The 13,184-nt window shown below is 41.4% G+C and overlaps 4 protein-coding genes across 7 annotated transcripts in view; 2 read left to right on the forward strand and 2 right to left on the reverse strand.

Moving 5' to 3' along the window:
* Nucleotides 1-2,042, forward strand: part of LOC104819250 — a 2,933-nt gene extending 891 nt beyond the window's left edge. For 2 of the 4 annotated variants that reach the window (XM_010549233.1, XM_010549236.1), the window contains exons 2-6: nt 35-381; nt 531-841; nt 955-999; nt 1,092-1,420; nt 1,531-2,042. In XM_010549233.1, coding sequence (XP_010547535.1) covers nt 74-381; nt 531-841; nt 955-999; nt 1,092-1,420; nt 1,531-1,839 — 1,302 coding nt within the window. In that variant the 5' untranslated portion in view covers nt 35-73 and the 3' untranslated portion in view covers nt 1,840-2,042. Of the gene's footprint in view, nt 1-7; nt 382-530; nt 842-954; nt 1,000-1,091; nt 1,421-1,530 lie in introns of all 4 variants that reach the window. The other 2 variants (XM_010549237.1, XM_010549234.1) reach the window with 2 other exon arrangements.
* Nucleotides 2,043-2,414: 372 nt separating this feature from the next.
* LOC104819251 (subtilisin-like protease SBT1.7) lies at nt 2,415-5,161 on the reverse strand. Its single transcript, XM_010549238.2, has one exon. The coding sequence runs from the start codon at nt 4,963-4,965 to the stop codon at nt 2,671-2,673; it is 2,295 nt and encodes a 764-aa protein (XP_010547540.1). The 5' UTR covers nt 4,966-5,161; the 3' UTR covers nt 2,415-2,670.
* Nucleotides 5,162-7,802: 2,641 nt separating this feature from the next.
* Nucleotides 7,803-8,592, reverse strand: LOC104819252. Its single transcript, XM_010549239.2, has 2 exons — nt 8,407-8,592; nt 7,803-8,322 (listed from the first exon to the last, which is right to left on the reverse strand). The coding sequence occupies exons 1-2, from the start codon at nt 8,491-8,493 to the stop codon at nt 7,903-7,905; spliced, it is 507 nt and encodes a 168-aa protein (XP_010547541.1). The 5' UTR covers nt 8,494-8,592; the 3' UTR covers nt 7,803-7,902.
* A 3,139-nt stretch (nt 8,593-11,731) lies between these two features.
* Nucleotides 11,732-13,156, forward strand: LOC104819253 (peroxidase 35-like). Its single transcript, XM_010549240.2, has 4 exons — nt 11,732-11,974; nt 12,061-12,261; nt 12,361-12,526; nt 12,609-13,156. The coding sequence occupies exons 1-4, from the start codon at nt 11,759-11,761 to the stop codon at nt 13,013-13,015; spliced, it is 990 nt and encodes a 329-aa protein (XP_010547542.1). The 5' UTR covers nt 11,732-11,758; the 3' UTR covers nt 13,016-13,156.
* Nucleotides 13,157-13,184: the final 28 nt, after the last annotated feature.

A 13,184-nucleotide genomic window follows, 5' to 3' on the forward strand; every position in this document is an offset into this window, starting at 1 on the left:
CGACGCTCTAACTACACAAGCACGATTTAATCAGTTGCTTGGAAGTGAAAGACCAAGTCGGATATTTGGACTTATGGATCTTCCCATAGAGATTAAAGCAGAGCCAAGAACAGGTATGGATATCTGGCAGAGTAAAGAGCGTGAATTTTCTCCGAAAGAGGACGTGCACGTTGACATACTGGAGTGTGCAAATCCTGATGATTATTGTCGGGAGGAAGAAGCTGTGCCCCAGGACATAACCAGCTCTTCGAGTTCTTTCAATGACTCGATCTGTGTTCCTGGTGATTCCGGGCTTGGCGATGAAGAGGCTCAATCCATATTATGCGAGGAATACCCTTTGCCTCCTTCAATCTGTGATGGGACTGAATTCTTTTGTATGAGGTATAAATCTCTGCCTTCTACTGGTTTATAACCAGATGGGGCATATTATTTTGAGATTGTTGCTTTCTTTTTGTCAATTGGTATTCATGTTTTTTGCTGATAGTGTTACTGATGAAGATGTTTCTATGTGATTATTATGCGTTGTAAAGGAAGAAAAAGCTGAGGGATGATTGGAGGCATTTCATTAGGCCTATAAGCTGGAGATGTAGATGGTTAGAGCTGAAAGTTAAGGAATTTCAGTCTCAAGCGAGAAAATACAAGAAAGAAATTGCAGACTATTATCTTACGAAGCAGTTTGAGTTGGAGAAGTTGAATTTGGAAGGCAACGCTGTAAAGTCAATACCTTTTCCTGTCCAAGCTCAAAGGGTGAGAGTTTTGAACAGAAGAAAAAGGAAGCGAGTGGAAGAAACAACTGATGTTGCATCATATATGTCCAGCCATAATCTCTTCTCCTATGCCGGTATGAAAACTGCAGTGTTTTCTTGCTTCTTTTAACTTCTGTTATTCCCCGTGAAAGATTGAGCTAACGTGGTAGTCATACTCTCTTTCTTTTCGTTTCTTTTCGTTCCCTAGAAAATCGGATGCCAGCAACCGCTGGCCCTCATCATCGTCAGATAGGTAATATACGAATTTTGTTGGGTTCCTTTGCTGTGAATTGCCATGTTTTTCATGAAGCTAGCTGACGGGCAAAATTCTTGAACATATGTTAGATATTTGTGCAGAACGCAAATGTTCAAGGAAGGAGAATGAGGTTGAAGATGACAGTCTAGTTTATGAGGTCAAGTTTTCTGATGAATATGTGGCGGGTGCCCTACAAAAGATTGATGAGGCGTGGGAAAAGGCAAAAAAGCTGAAGAAGCGTGTAGATGAATTGATGTGTGAACCATCAATAGAAATAGTAAACGACTCTGTCCATATAGAACATCTATCTATACCCGAGATCTCAGCTCCCGTCCAGAACATTGAGCAGCAACGCCTGATCAACATCTCTCCAAGCTTTTTTGGAGATGAAAAATCTATCTTCCCCGTCTTTGAAGATGTAAGAACTTCTTTTTCTGGGCACAAACATAAAATTGTTTGTAATGTTTCCTCGTCTTCTCTATCTGGGTGTGACAGTGTTGTGGATATATATATATATGGTGTGTGCAGGTCGAGGAAGAAGCGGAGGGTGAAATAGCAACGGGGGAAGAGCTTGATTACTTCAGGAAAATAATCAATGAGGTAACAGGAGGAGTGCCTCGATTATCATCAGAAGAACCAGAAGCCGAAGGAGAAAAAGAAGAAGATCCTTCGCTAACAACAACAACCAAAGAAGAAGATCCTTCACTAACAGCAACAACCACCATATCCACCAGGGTCAAGACCAGGAAAAGGAAGAAGAGGCAACCCTCTCGGATATCATCCAGCACAAGATCCCGTAGGAGTGCTGCCCTTCTCAGGCGGAAAACCACACTCTGAGAGCTTGTCTCTGTATAGCCCCCAAGGTCATGCCTCATCAGAGCCTCTATTACCATATGATCTTCTTAGGTAAGGTGGTGAAAATGTATAATTTTTTTTTTATGTGCATTCTTATCTTACTTGCGCTCCAAAGAATTGTGAACCCACTAGGTTTTCAGAGGCCAATAGGACCTTTTTTGCTTATTCTTCTTTTCGTAGGCTCTCTTCTCTTGCTCTATTTGATTCATTGCATTGCACCGTTCTTCAGCAGTCCATCGAAATCGACACCCTTATCTAACGCAGATAAGGTGAGCAAAGCCAAGGCTCATGCAAGATAGTTGGCTGATGTTGTCATGTCCTGAAATTTATTTGGTTTCAATCTCTTATTCATGACTTTGGGTGGAGTCATTCCTTTTTGACCCACAGGCAGGAGAAACAACACTGTCTGAATCTTCCTACTTGCTTTCATTTCATTATTATTATTATTATCACTAAAGAAAATTTGATAAATTGCGTGAGGAAAATATATATCAGCATATATTAGTATTTTGTATTCAGTGTAAGAACATACCGATCTAGCGAAAATCAAACAGAACTACAAGAAATTGTGGGTATTAACCTTTTCTTTCAATTTTTATCTTTTTCATGATAGAATATGCAAAGTAACATAAACAAAATACCAAGAAGAGCCATCTTTTATGGCTGGGGGTCATGTTTAGAGAGAGAAACGGCAAGAATTTCTAAAAACAAACGGATAAGCTAACGGACTGCACGCCGTTTTCTTCAAACATGGTTTTAAAAGAAAAAGCGGCATTTCCAAGTCACTCCTTCCAAGTTTGACATATTTACGCACTATGTCCAGCTAAATGCCACGGGACTCCCAACCACGTGTTTCCCATCGGACCACTCGATTCTCCCGAAGCTATTACTTGTCGGGGCAGATGACGAGCTTACGGTGAAAGTGACCGTATACGATTGCTTCTCGTTCACTTCTTTGAAACTCAAAACCGCCGGTTCAACCGCAATCTTGACCGCTGTTGTCTCCGAAGATATCTTCACTCTGTACGTCCCGGCTCCACCCACGCTCGTCACGGTGCGCGTGTACTTATACGCGCGGGTCCCACTCCGCGTCGTGTCGATGTTGACCGCGAACGACGGGTAGTTCAGATCGGTGACGCTGTACGTCTTGCTTGGATCGCAGGTGAAGTTGCTCCTCGCCACGCTCTTGATCTGCGACGCCGTGTATTTCAACGCGCACAGGAATCCGATGTAATCCTCCGCCGACAGATCGTAGACGAGGCCGGGGTTAATCGCGTTTACCGGCGACACGTGTCCGGCGCCGTGGTCGAACGGCGTCGATGACTTTCCGGTCGCCACGTCGAGGATTGGCTTCTGGTCTTTGTAGGAGCTGTAGGCGGTTGTCATGAGGGCGGAGCGGATCGCCGCCGGGCTCCAGTCCGGATGAGCTGCCTTTAGGAGCGCGGCCAAGCCGCTCACGTGCGGGCAGGACATCGACGTCCCCGAGATGATGTTGAACCCCACGCGCCGCTCGTCGGCGGCTAGACCTGTGGGTCCGGCTTCTCCGGTCCAGGCTGCGAGGATGTTGACACCCGGCGCGATCAAATCTGGTTTCAGAATCTCTGGCGTGATCGAGTTCGGTCCCCTCGAGCTGAACGCGGCTACCACCGGTGACGGCTGGATCCCGACGACGGTTCCTTCGAAGACGATTGTGGCCGTAGGGTTAGGATTGGTTAAGACGTATTCCCGGATTTCGTCGCCAGATTTCTCACCGACGGCGGTGGCCGGTAACAGATGGGCATCTGCCACAAGCTCTTCTCCGTTCGCCGCCGTGTTGGCGAGGATCATTCCGATGCCTCCAGCATCTTTCACCACTTGCCCCTTCTGAACCCTAGCATTAACTCCCCTGTCGCACATCACGATCTTACCTTTCACTCTCTCCGGAATTAGGGTTCCGGTCATGCACAGATTGCCGTTGGTGGCGTTACTCGCATTACCGGCGTAGACAAAGGGCAGCAGTTTAGCCGGCAAGGCATCTCCTTTGAACAAAGACACGCCGGAATAGTTCTTGCCGTTGCCGAACGTGACTTGGGCCGGGAAATCACGGTCCAGTGTGCCTGCGCCGACAGTGGTGATCCACGGAGCAACGTTCGATAAGCTGAATGAACTGGGACCCGCATTGCCGGCGGAGCAGGAGACTAAGATACCCTTTTCCATGGCGGCAAAAGCTCCAATGGCCACGCTGTCCCTGTAGTAATCGGACATGCCCCCGCCGAGAGACATGGACAAGACGTTGACACCGTCCTCGATAGCTCTATCAATCGCTGCTAGAATGTCGGAGCTGAAACAGCCGCCGAGCCAACACACTTTGTACACAGCCACTCGAGCGCGTGGAGCCATCCCACGCGCCGTCCCCGCCGCGTAACCCAAGAGACTGGCTCCTTCCACGATAGATCCGGCCGCCGTCGACGACGTGTGGGTCCCATGGCCATCGTCGTCTCTGGCAGATTTAGATTCCTTGGATTCATCGATGGGACCCATCGTGGCCTCATAACCTCTGGCGAAGAATCTCGCTCCGATGAGTTTGTGGTTACAGCTCGAAGCGCTAAAGTTCGTGCCGGTTTCGCACGCGCCTTTCCAACCACTCGGCACGGGACCAAACCCAGAGTCGTCGAAGCTCTTGCTCTCCGGCCAGACTCCGGTGTCGAGAACTCCAACGACGACGTCAGTAGCCGAGTCCGATTGCGGGAACAGATCCGCGTTATGGTCCAGGCCGAGAAAAAGCGGAGTGCGGGTCGTGTGGAGCTCGTACCGGAGCTCCGGGAGGACTGAGATGACACCGGGTTGACCGGTGAGCGACTCGGCCTCCTCGGGGGTTAGCCGAGTCGAGAACCCGTGAATCGCGTTGTCGTATGTGTAGAGCAACTCGGCCGAGTCAGAGACAGATCTGAGAGACGAGTCGTACCAGTGGGAGTGGTGGTCGAAACTCGCTGGCATCTGGGATCTCGCCATGTGAACGATGTAAGTAGCACGCCGTTGTCTGCCATCTCCGGTGGCAGCGGAGGGAACGTGGTACAAGCCCAGATGGAGGACAAGAAGAAAGACGGCGAGAGAAGTTAAAGACGTCATCTTTGCGGTCTCTCCGTCTCGGGTAATGGAAGGAGGAAGGGGGAAGAAGTGGAGGAGCTTAAATTTTCCAGGAACCTGAGAGAAAATGAAGGAAAGTTGGAAGGCGGGTCGGATGGTGGAGGTTCTGGATGCCTTCGTATGTATGAATGATTAGAAATAGAAAGGACGAGAGAGAGAGAGTATGTGTGTGTCCAGCTGTGGAAGTGATGAGTGTATGACCATATTATAATATTATTTTATTTTCTTTAATAATTTCTAGTTTTTAATATTTATTTGTTGGACCCTTTGCTCACATGAGTTACGGCTTTTCTATTTATCCATTTAATGCATTGTTTTTTTTTTCCTTCTCCATTTTCTGTCGTTATTGCGCATTTCACTGTTCTTCTTTTCTGAAGATGAGCAGATAAAACCCACTTTGGAACCAAATCTATGATGAGGAACTTTGACTATGGTCCACAACAATAATAAATGCGTTGCAATAACATTATGAACAAGTTATAAACTATTACAATTTGAATGACGTAAATTTATACGACGGACGAATTCATCCCAAATTTTGTTACATAATAAGAGATATGCTGGTATTAATAAATCCATACATATATATATATATGGTTTTAGAGGATATAAGCTGTATATAGCCCACAATTGTCTTTAAATTCAAGCCACGGTCTGGCCATTAAGATGACTCACCTTGTTCATAAACTTTTTTTTTTGACAAAACAATTTTACCATCATAATTGTAATATGTACTTGGACTAAAAAAAATGTAACATATGCACATATATATATGTATATATATATATATAATATTTCTGTCTTATTCATATATCATATCAGAGACCAAAATTCTAATGGTTTCTTTTCTTTTTGTTCTCTTTCTCAAAGTTCACGGGTAACCAAATGAGCAGCACCTTGTGACACATAAATACAGCGCGTGATATTTGTGTGTGTATGTCCGTGACCACCTTTTATCGCCTAAATGGTATGTTAAAGCAACATACATATACATATATATATATATATGTTGTGACATATTTTACGATTTGTTATGTACATAAATATATATATTAAATAGATTCAAGTATTCACCCCTTAGATTATTATACAGTGTAAATAAATGTGACTAAAAAAAGTAATTATAGATGTAACATCTTTGACAGGTACGAGTAGTGTGGGTCATGAGTCATGACTTGAGAGGGAAAGCCACCAACCAGCCAACTACAACGGAACAAACGTTCATTAACGTGCCGAAAGAACCATACTTCCCATAAATATTTCAAATTTGATAACTTTGTACGTTTATATACCAATGTTCTTATTACAAATCTTAATATATCCGCTTTTACTATACAAAAAAAAATACATCTTAATTCAGTAATTAAAAACTATCTATAATTAACGGAAGTTTCAGTTGGGCTGAGAACAAATCTGCAACTGGATTTGGAGTCTCGACCGTGGAACAATTTTTCGGCTTGTGGGCCCATGAGTGACGTGTGCGTCTCCTAGATCTCTGTCTCTGCGTCGACAACCTCTAGACCGTTCGATTCGAGATAGATTAAAATCTATAAATCATATAATATACTATTTTCTGATAATCAAAAACTATATATATATATATAGATGCGTTTGCTGAGTAAATGCATGTGAAGAAGATGGAAGATGGAAGATGGAAGATGGAAGATGGAAGATGGCGGATGGATGGTCAACAATTTTGACTATCACCTCCTTTAATGGCGAATTATATTTAGTATATATTCGCCCTTCATTATTGCAGTCAAATGGCTAACATGTCCCGTGGATTCCATTAAATGCTTCTCGTTTCTTATATAAACCAATAAACCCTCATATCCACGAAACAAGCATCTCATATTATATAAAAATATATATATTATAACATATGATTTTATAGAACAACCCCCAACAATATATATAATCTAAATGGTAATATTTATCTATTTTATATATACTCTGATATGTTACAACAAGATATTTATGTCATGATTAACCCGGGTTAAAGTCTTTTCAGTATATACTTAGACAGAAATGTGTGTGTGTGTGTGTGTGTGTATGCATAACACCAAACCTAACCAAATTAAAATAAAATAAAATAAAATCTTAGTGAGAACTTTAGGCTGTATGGTACGACAAGGATTTCATATGAATCGATTTCAAACCTAACCAACGTTCACATTAATATTCTCATTATTTAAATTTAGTTTTTTTTTTTTGGATTCTAATCTGATGCAGCAGGCAGCTGGCAGTTGGTCCATGTTTTTTGGACTCCGGTGGGATTGTTGCAAATCGGTTCTTGTCCACCTCGCTAGACAAATTGTTGTCTAGGCTCTTATTTGCCCACGCTCTTTCTTGTTTCCGAAAACATTTTGTATATTCCAATTTGCTTGTCATGGAAAATACTTCAATATAATTTATGAAATACCAATAATTTATAAACATCTGCGAAAATAAACAAATATGTAAGAATAAAAAACGGTCCCACCGCATGCTGATCTTTAAGCAAAAAAAAAACGATAATAATTGGGCTTAACATGAAAGCCCACAATGTAAAATCTGTAGGCCCAATATGGTCCATTTGGAATATCTAACTAGAATTGGACCATGCCGCCATCTAACTATAATTATTGAGTAATTTTTTAAATAAAAAAATACAAAACAAAACAAGGGAAGTAGGGGGGGAGTTGCTCGAGCCTTTGAGGGGAACATGCCGGCGAATAATGCATGTTCTTGTCCGGAGCTTAAAATAATCTGGTCCTTTATTATATATATATATATATTATAATTTTTAACATGAATGAATTAATATTTATCGACTAAATGTTTTAAAATTCTAATAAAACTTCCGGAAGAAATGTTCAAAAGCAAACCCATTACATTCAAATCAGTATTTATGTTAATACGAAGTCCAGAAAGCAATGATCATCGAGTAACATTCAAACTCATTATTTGAAGCCATGGTTGCGGCCTCATCAGCCTTTCATTGTTTCCTCGATTGTCGCTAGACCCCGTGGACGTCGACGACGACAAACTACGACGGCCAGAATCTGAATCTCCGGACGATTTTTTCTTCCTCGGACGACCGTAACATGCAGGTCCAAGTGTCAGTTCAATCTCACTCTCGTCTATATTCTCTACATCCGATCCACCCATGTTGTCCAAATCTAATCTCCTTAAATCCCCTCTAAAAACGTCGCAGAGCTCGGCGTCGTCTTCGCCCACTGCTCTGATGAACCCAATACCGGTTTTTACAATGTTATCCTGTCTTCGTAGTTCTTGTTTGGTCTCCATGTTCTTCATCAGCATCTTCTGAACTTGGTATAAACGGTGAAGTTCGTATACCTGAAATTAAACGAATAATTGATTATCGTATACGATTTTCATGTATATACGTTACGCTGCGTACGCATGCGCATGGATACGAACCTGACGCTTGAAAGTTTCCTCGTGTTTGAGGATAGCCACTCTCATGTACTGCTTTTCGTACGGAGTAAGGATCTTCTCCATGATCATGTAATCAGTTTCGGTTCAGCCAAATCACGACGACCTTATTTCATAGAGAGGAGGAAAGATCCGAAATTTATTTAAGAAGCACACAACTGTGCGGTAGGGGAAGAGTTTTTGGATTGGTGTTTTCGCATTCCTCCTGATTATATATATATATATATACACGGAAGAGATGTGATTAAATAAAGTTTAAGAATAATATATAGTTACAAGTTGAATTAATTAAATAAACAGAAGAAGGTTAAGCCTTTTGTGATTTTGTATACAGCTCCAGCAAAGCCTTACTTACATGTTTTGTAACTGTGTGTATATAATGTATGTATATGTGTGTAACTACATGCACTGGACTTTTTTTTTGTATGAGTATACGTTGATTTCGCAGATGACACGACACTGGGATCCGAATTTTGGATGCAGGATCCACATAATAAATTCGGAAATACACAAATATAAATGGGTTATTAACTGTATTTCATTTTTTCTCCATGAAAATTCGAATTTATTTATAATTACCAATAAAAAGAAATTCAAATTTATATCAAATAATTGTAGTCACACAATATCTATGCATTGAATGTAAAAAAAAATTGTAATCTTATATATTAGATCGATGTCATCCGAAGTATTTCTTAGATTGCCTACAAATTGCATACACTTTATTGGAGGGATTTATGTGTATTAATGCATGACTTTATAAAAATATCATGATGATATAACTATAATAGCCAAACGTGAATATATATATATATATATGTATTGATGAGCTGTGTATATTACTGATATACAAGTATATAAATGTGTGTGTGTATATATATATATGACAAATAATCAGATCATACTTTTAGGATTTGATTATCACCACAATAGTGGGCGAGGGAATAGAATCTTGAAGAACAGGTGGCACATCCTGGGTCCCACATTCGGTAAGATCGTAACCGTTAGATTTTGTTGGGATGCCTCTTCCAGAATTCCAAAGGCTAACACCCAGTGACCCAATTACGTATTATATCATACGTTACATTATTATCGTTTAACAAGATTTACTCATTAAATTATATATAAAAAAAAAGATTTACTCATTAAATGTCCTGGGACCGACTTTTCTAAAAATTAAATTATCCAAGTCGAGTCTGCATGTTCATCAAACTTTTAAGTTCAACTAATACATCACTTTAGTGCAAACTTATAAGAATTATCATAATTAATACACGATTTGTTGTTATATAGCCATGTCGCGTTGTCATTTATGTATTTTTTTTACAATTTTGATGATAATACTTCATAAAGCACGTATGCTGCGGCTGTATAATGTATGCGGTTTTACTGAAATCATGAAACTTTTTTATCCTCGAAATTAACAAATTCACATCGGAATGAGCAGCGGTGGGAATGTAAACTTGAAGAGACATGCGTTTGATATTCGCTCATCATATCCCATCCGAAATATAAAATATTTCAAAGCTATGGAAGAAAAGATCGACCAAATTTATAAATACAAGTGAATGAATATGGACGCATGAACATATGTTGAAATGTAATCGTAGAGGAGGACGCAGACCGAAACATGGAAAGGAAGAAGAACATGTAAAGCATGTTCTCACCATGAGTTCAAATTCAAACGTGGAAAGAGGGGTATTCACCTGGGCTTCCCAATCCTCTGGGAGATATAGTCGGACCAAAGACCCGTTGAACTTCCGGATTATTAAAAAAAACACTTTCACTCCTACGTCACCACTTACCACTAACATCAAGCATGGCAATATCATGCAATTGATGAGAGAGAGAGAGAGATGCGAGGATAGGGGCAGTGGGTTCGTGGAGAAAGGCTGAACCAGAAAAGGTGACGTGGCTTCGTGCCATTAGCGTAGGCCTCACTCCGACCACCTCGGAAATTGGATTAAAATGGTAACAACCAATTATAAGTGGCATCGAAGTCCGAACCCCACCAGTTTCTAAACTCAGGCAATTGTGAAGGAAGGCAACTAACATAGATGAGACAGTCATGCTCGTAAACACACGAGGATCTGACGGCTGCAGCCATGTCTTGTCTCCTCCACCGGGGCCTCCGAGCAGTTTCATCATCAAAATTCGAGTCCGTTCTTGTTTATTCTAATTCCGTTTGTTATTTATATGATAACACTGCATGCTTATACATACACAACCAAACCATATTAATATATCTTATCCGATAATCGTACGATCTAAGCCTATAATTGATATTGACATTAAAAAAAAAGACAAAAAGAGAGTCTTACAGATTTTTTCAAGGATGCGGATATATTCTTAATTATTTAAAGGAAATAAAATTGCATTAAAAAAGGCATAATAATTGATTAATATATTCTTAATTAATGTGGACCATATAATAATTGTTTTTAGCACTTGACATGTTGAGAACACCAAGGATCACGACCCTCCGTACTTGTGAATGTCGGGTTTCCCCATTCATAATCAAAGGAATTTAATTATTAATTACTCCTATTAGAAAACAAAGGAGAGCCATTAAACAATCGATTTGTTTCTATTACAAGGCACTAACAGCAATCATGATGGCCAATTGCTGACATCTCTCGAATCTACCCGGTTTATTCCTTTCTCTTTAATTATATTTAAATAATTATATTTTAAAAAAGTTGTAAATGTCAGAGACTCTTCTTCACATTAGATTAAAGCATTTTCATGAAATCCGATAAAATCATGATTGGGTTGAGTTAACGAGGCATGGTTAACCAATTGGGTCTAATGGGTTTCAATTATAGATAGTTCATCATCCGCTATTGAAGCTCCTGAAAATCCACCACCTTATAAATAGACCATTAATAAATGGGCCGGTAAAGCCCAGCCCACAACCTATTGGGCCCATTGGATTAGTCTCTAAATTCATGCGTGTGTGTGTGTGTGTATATATATATCTCATTCGAATTGGAAATATTATAAAACGCAATGCTTTTCCTAAAGTAAATATCACACAAGGGCAGAAACAAAACTATATAAACAAAGGTAAATGATGCTCCAAGGTCAACAGCCGAAATAGCAGTTCTCCGAGTGCAAGCAACCCGCCGGCCATTAACATGAACGTGGCGGCGAGTTATGTCTATATATACACACATCATTCGACCATTAACTTTCTGCGTGTATATATGTATAATAACATTATTTTAATTAAAATTATTCCCAACAAAGGTTCCTATAAATGGAGACCCCTTCATCTCTCCCTGCTCAAACACAAATCAGAAGGACTTGTTCTTCAAGTAAACTATTCCCGACGAAAATGGCTCGGTTCGGTGCGGTCATAGCCATGGCTCTATGTCTCAGCATCTCCGTCCACATGGACACGGCCACGGCTCAGCTGAGTCCTAACTTCTACTCGAAGACATGTCCCAACATTCAGGAAATTGTAAGAAATGTGGTCAAGAGAAAGGTGAAACAGACCTTTGTCACCATCCCTGCCACTCTCCGCCTCTTCTTCCACGACTGCGCCATCAACGTATGTTCATATTTCTCTGTCCTCACACACACACACACACACACACACATATATTCGTTTCTTATTGCTTATTACATCTTGTGTAGGGATGTGATGCATCGGTTTTGATTCAATCAACACCGAACAACAAGGCCGAGAAAGATCATCCGGACAACTTGTCATTGGCTGGAGATGGGTTTGACGTGGTGATACAAGCCAAGAAAGCCCTTGAAGCCAATCCCCGCTGCCGTAACAAGGTCTCGTGTTCCGATATCCTTGCCTTGGCTACCCGTGATGTCGTCGTTGAGGTGATAATTTAATTAACCTAAACACTATAGTGTTAAGCATATATCGTACGTGTATGTCCCCTTTTTTTTTCATGAAATGAACCGGAAACTATAATGTAGGCCGGAGGGCCGTTCTATGAAGTGGAACTTGGAAGGTTCGATGGGTTGGTGTCAAAGGCGGCCAGCGTGGAAGGGAACTTGCCGAAACCTACGGACAATCTCGACAAACTCAATGCCATCTTCAGTAAAATGAAACTTAGCCAACAGGACATGATTGCTCTCTCGGGTAATCGCTATTTTGCTGAAAACCCTTCGTTACAAACGTACTCATTTTATCTTCTAAGCCGTGCGATGAAAACGTGACGCAGCGGCCCACACCGTCGGATTCGCACACTGCAGCAAAGTGTTCAACAGGATCTACAGCTTCAGCCGGACCAGCCCAGCGGACCCCACGCTGAACAGGGCATATGCCAAGGAGCTTCAGATGGCCTGTCCGAGGAACGTGGACCCAAGAATCGCCATCAACATGGACCCCACCACTCCGAGGATCTTCGACAACGTCTACTTCAAGAATCTCCAACAGGGCAAAGGCCTCTTCACCTCCGACCAGGTTCTGTTCACCGACCGCCGTTCAAGACCGACCGTCGACGCTTGGGCCAAAGACCCAAAAGCGTTTAACCGGGCGTTTGCGATCGCCATGACCAAGCTCGGCCGCGTCGGCGTCAAGAACCGCTTCAACGGCAACATCCGTCGCGACTGCGGTCGGTTTAACTAAATATGATTTGTCTTTTTTTGGAATCCATTTTCAGGACATCGAAATTGGTCTTACAATTGTGTTCCGACGGTTGTCGAATTTTCAGCTTTTGAAATTGGTCACTTGTTCTTCTTCCTATGAAATAAATGTATTATTGTGCTTTTTGCTGTTGGTACGATGTATGTTATGT

This window comes from Tarenaya hassleriana, unplaced genomic scaffold (genome assembly GCF_000463585.1).
Source record: "Tarenaya hassleriana unplaced genomic scaffold, ASM46358v1 Cleome3, whole genome shotgun sequence".
In the NCBI taxonomy this organism is placed as follows: Eukaryota; Viridiplantae; Streptophyta; class Magnoliopsida; order Brassicales; family Cleomaceae; genus Tarenaya; species Tarenaya hassleriana.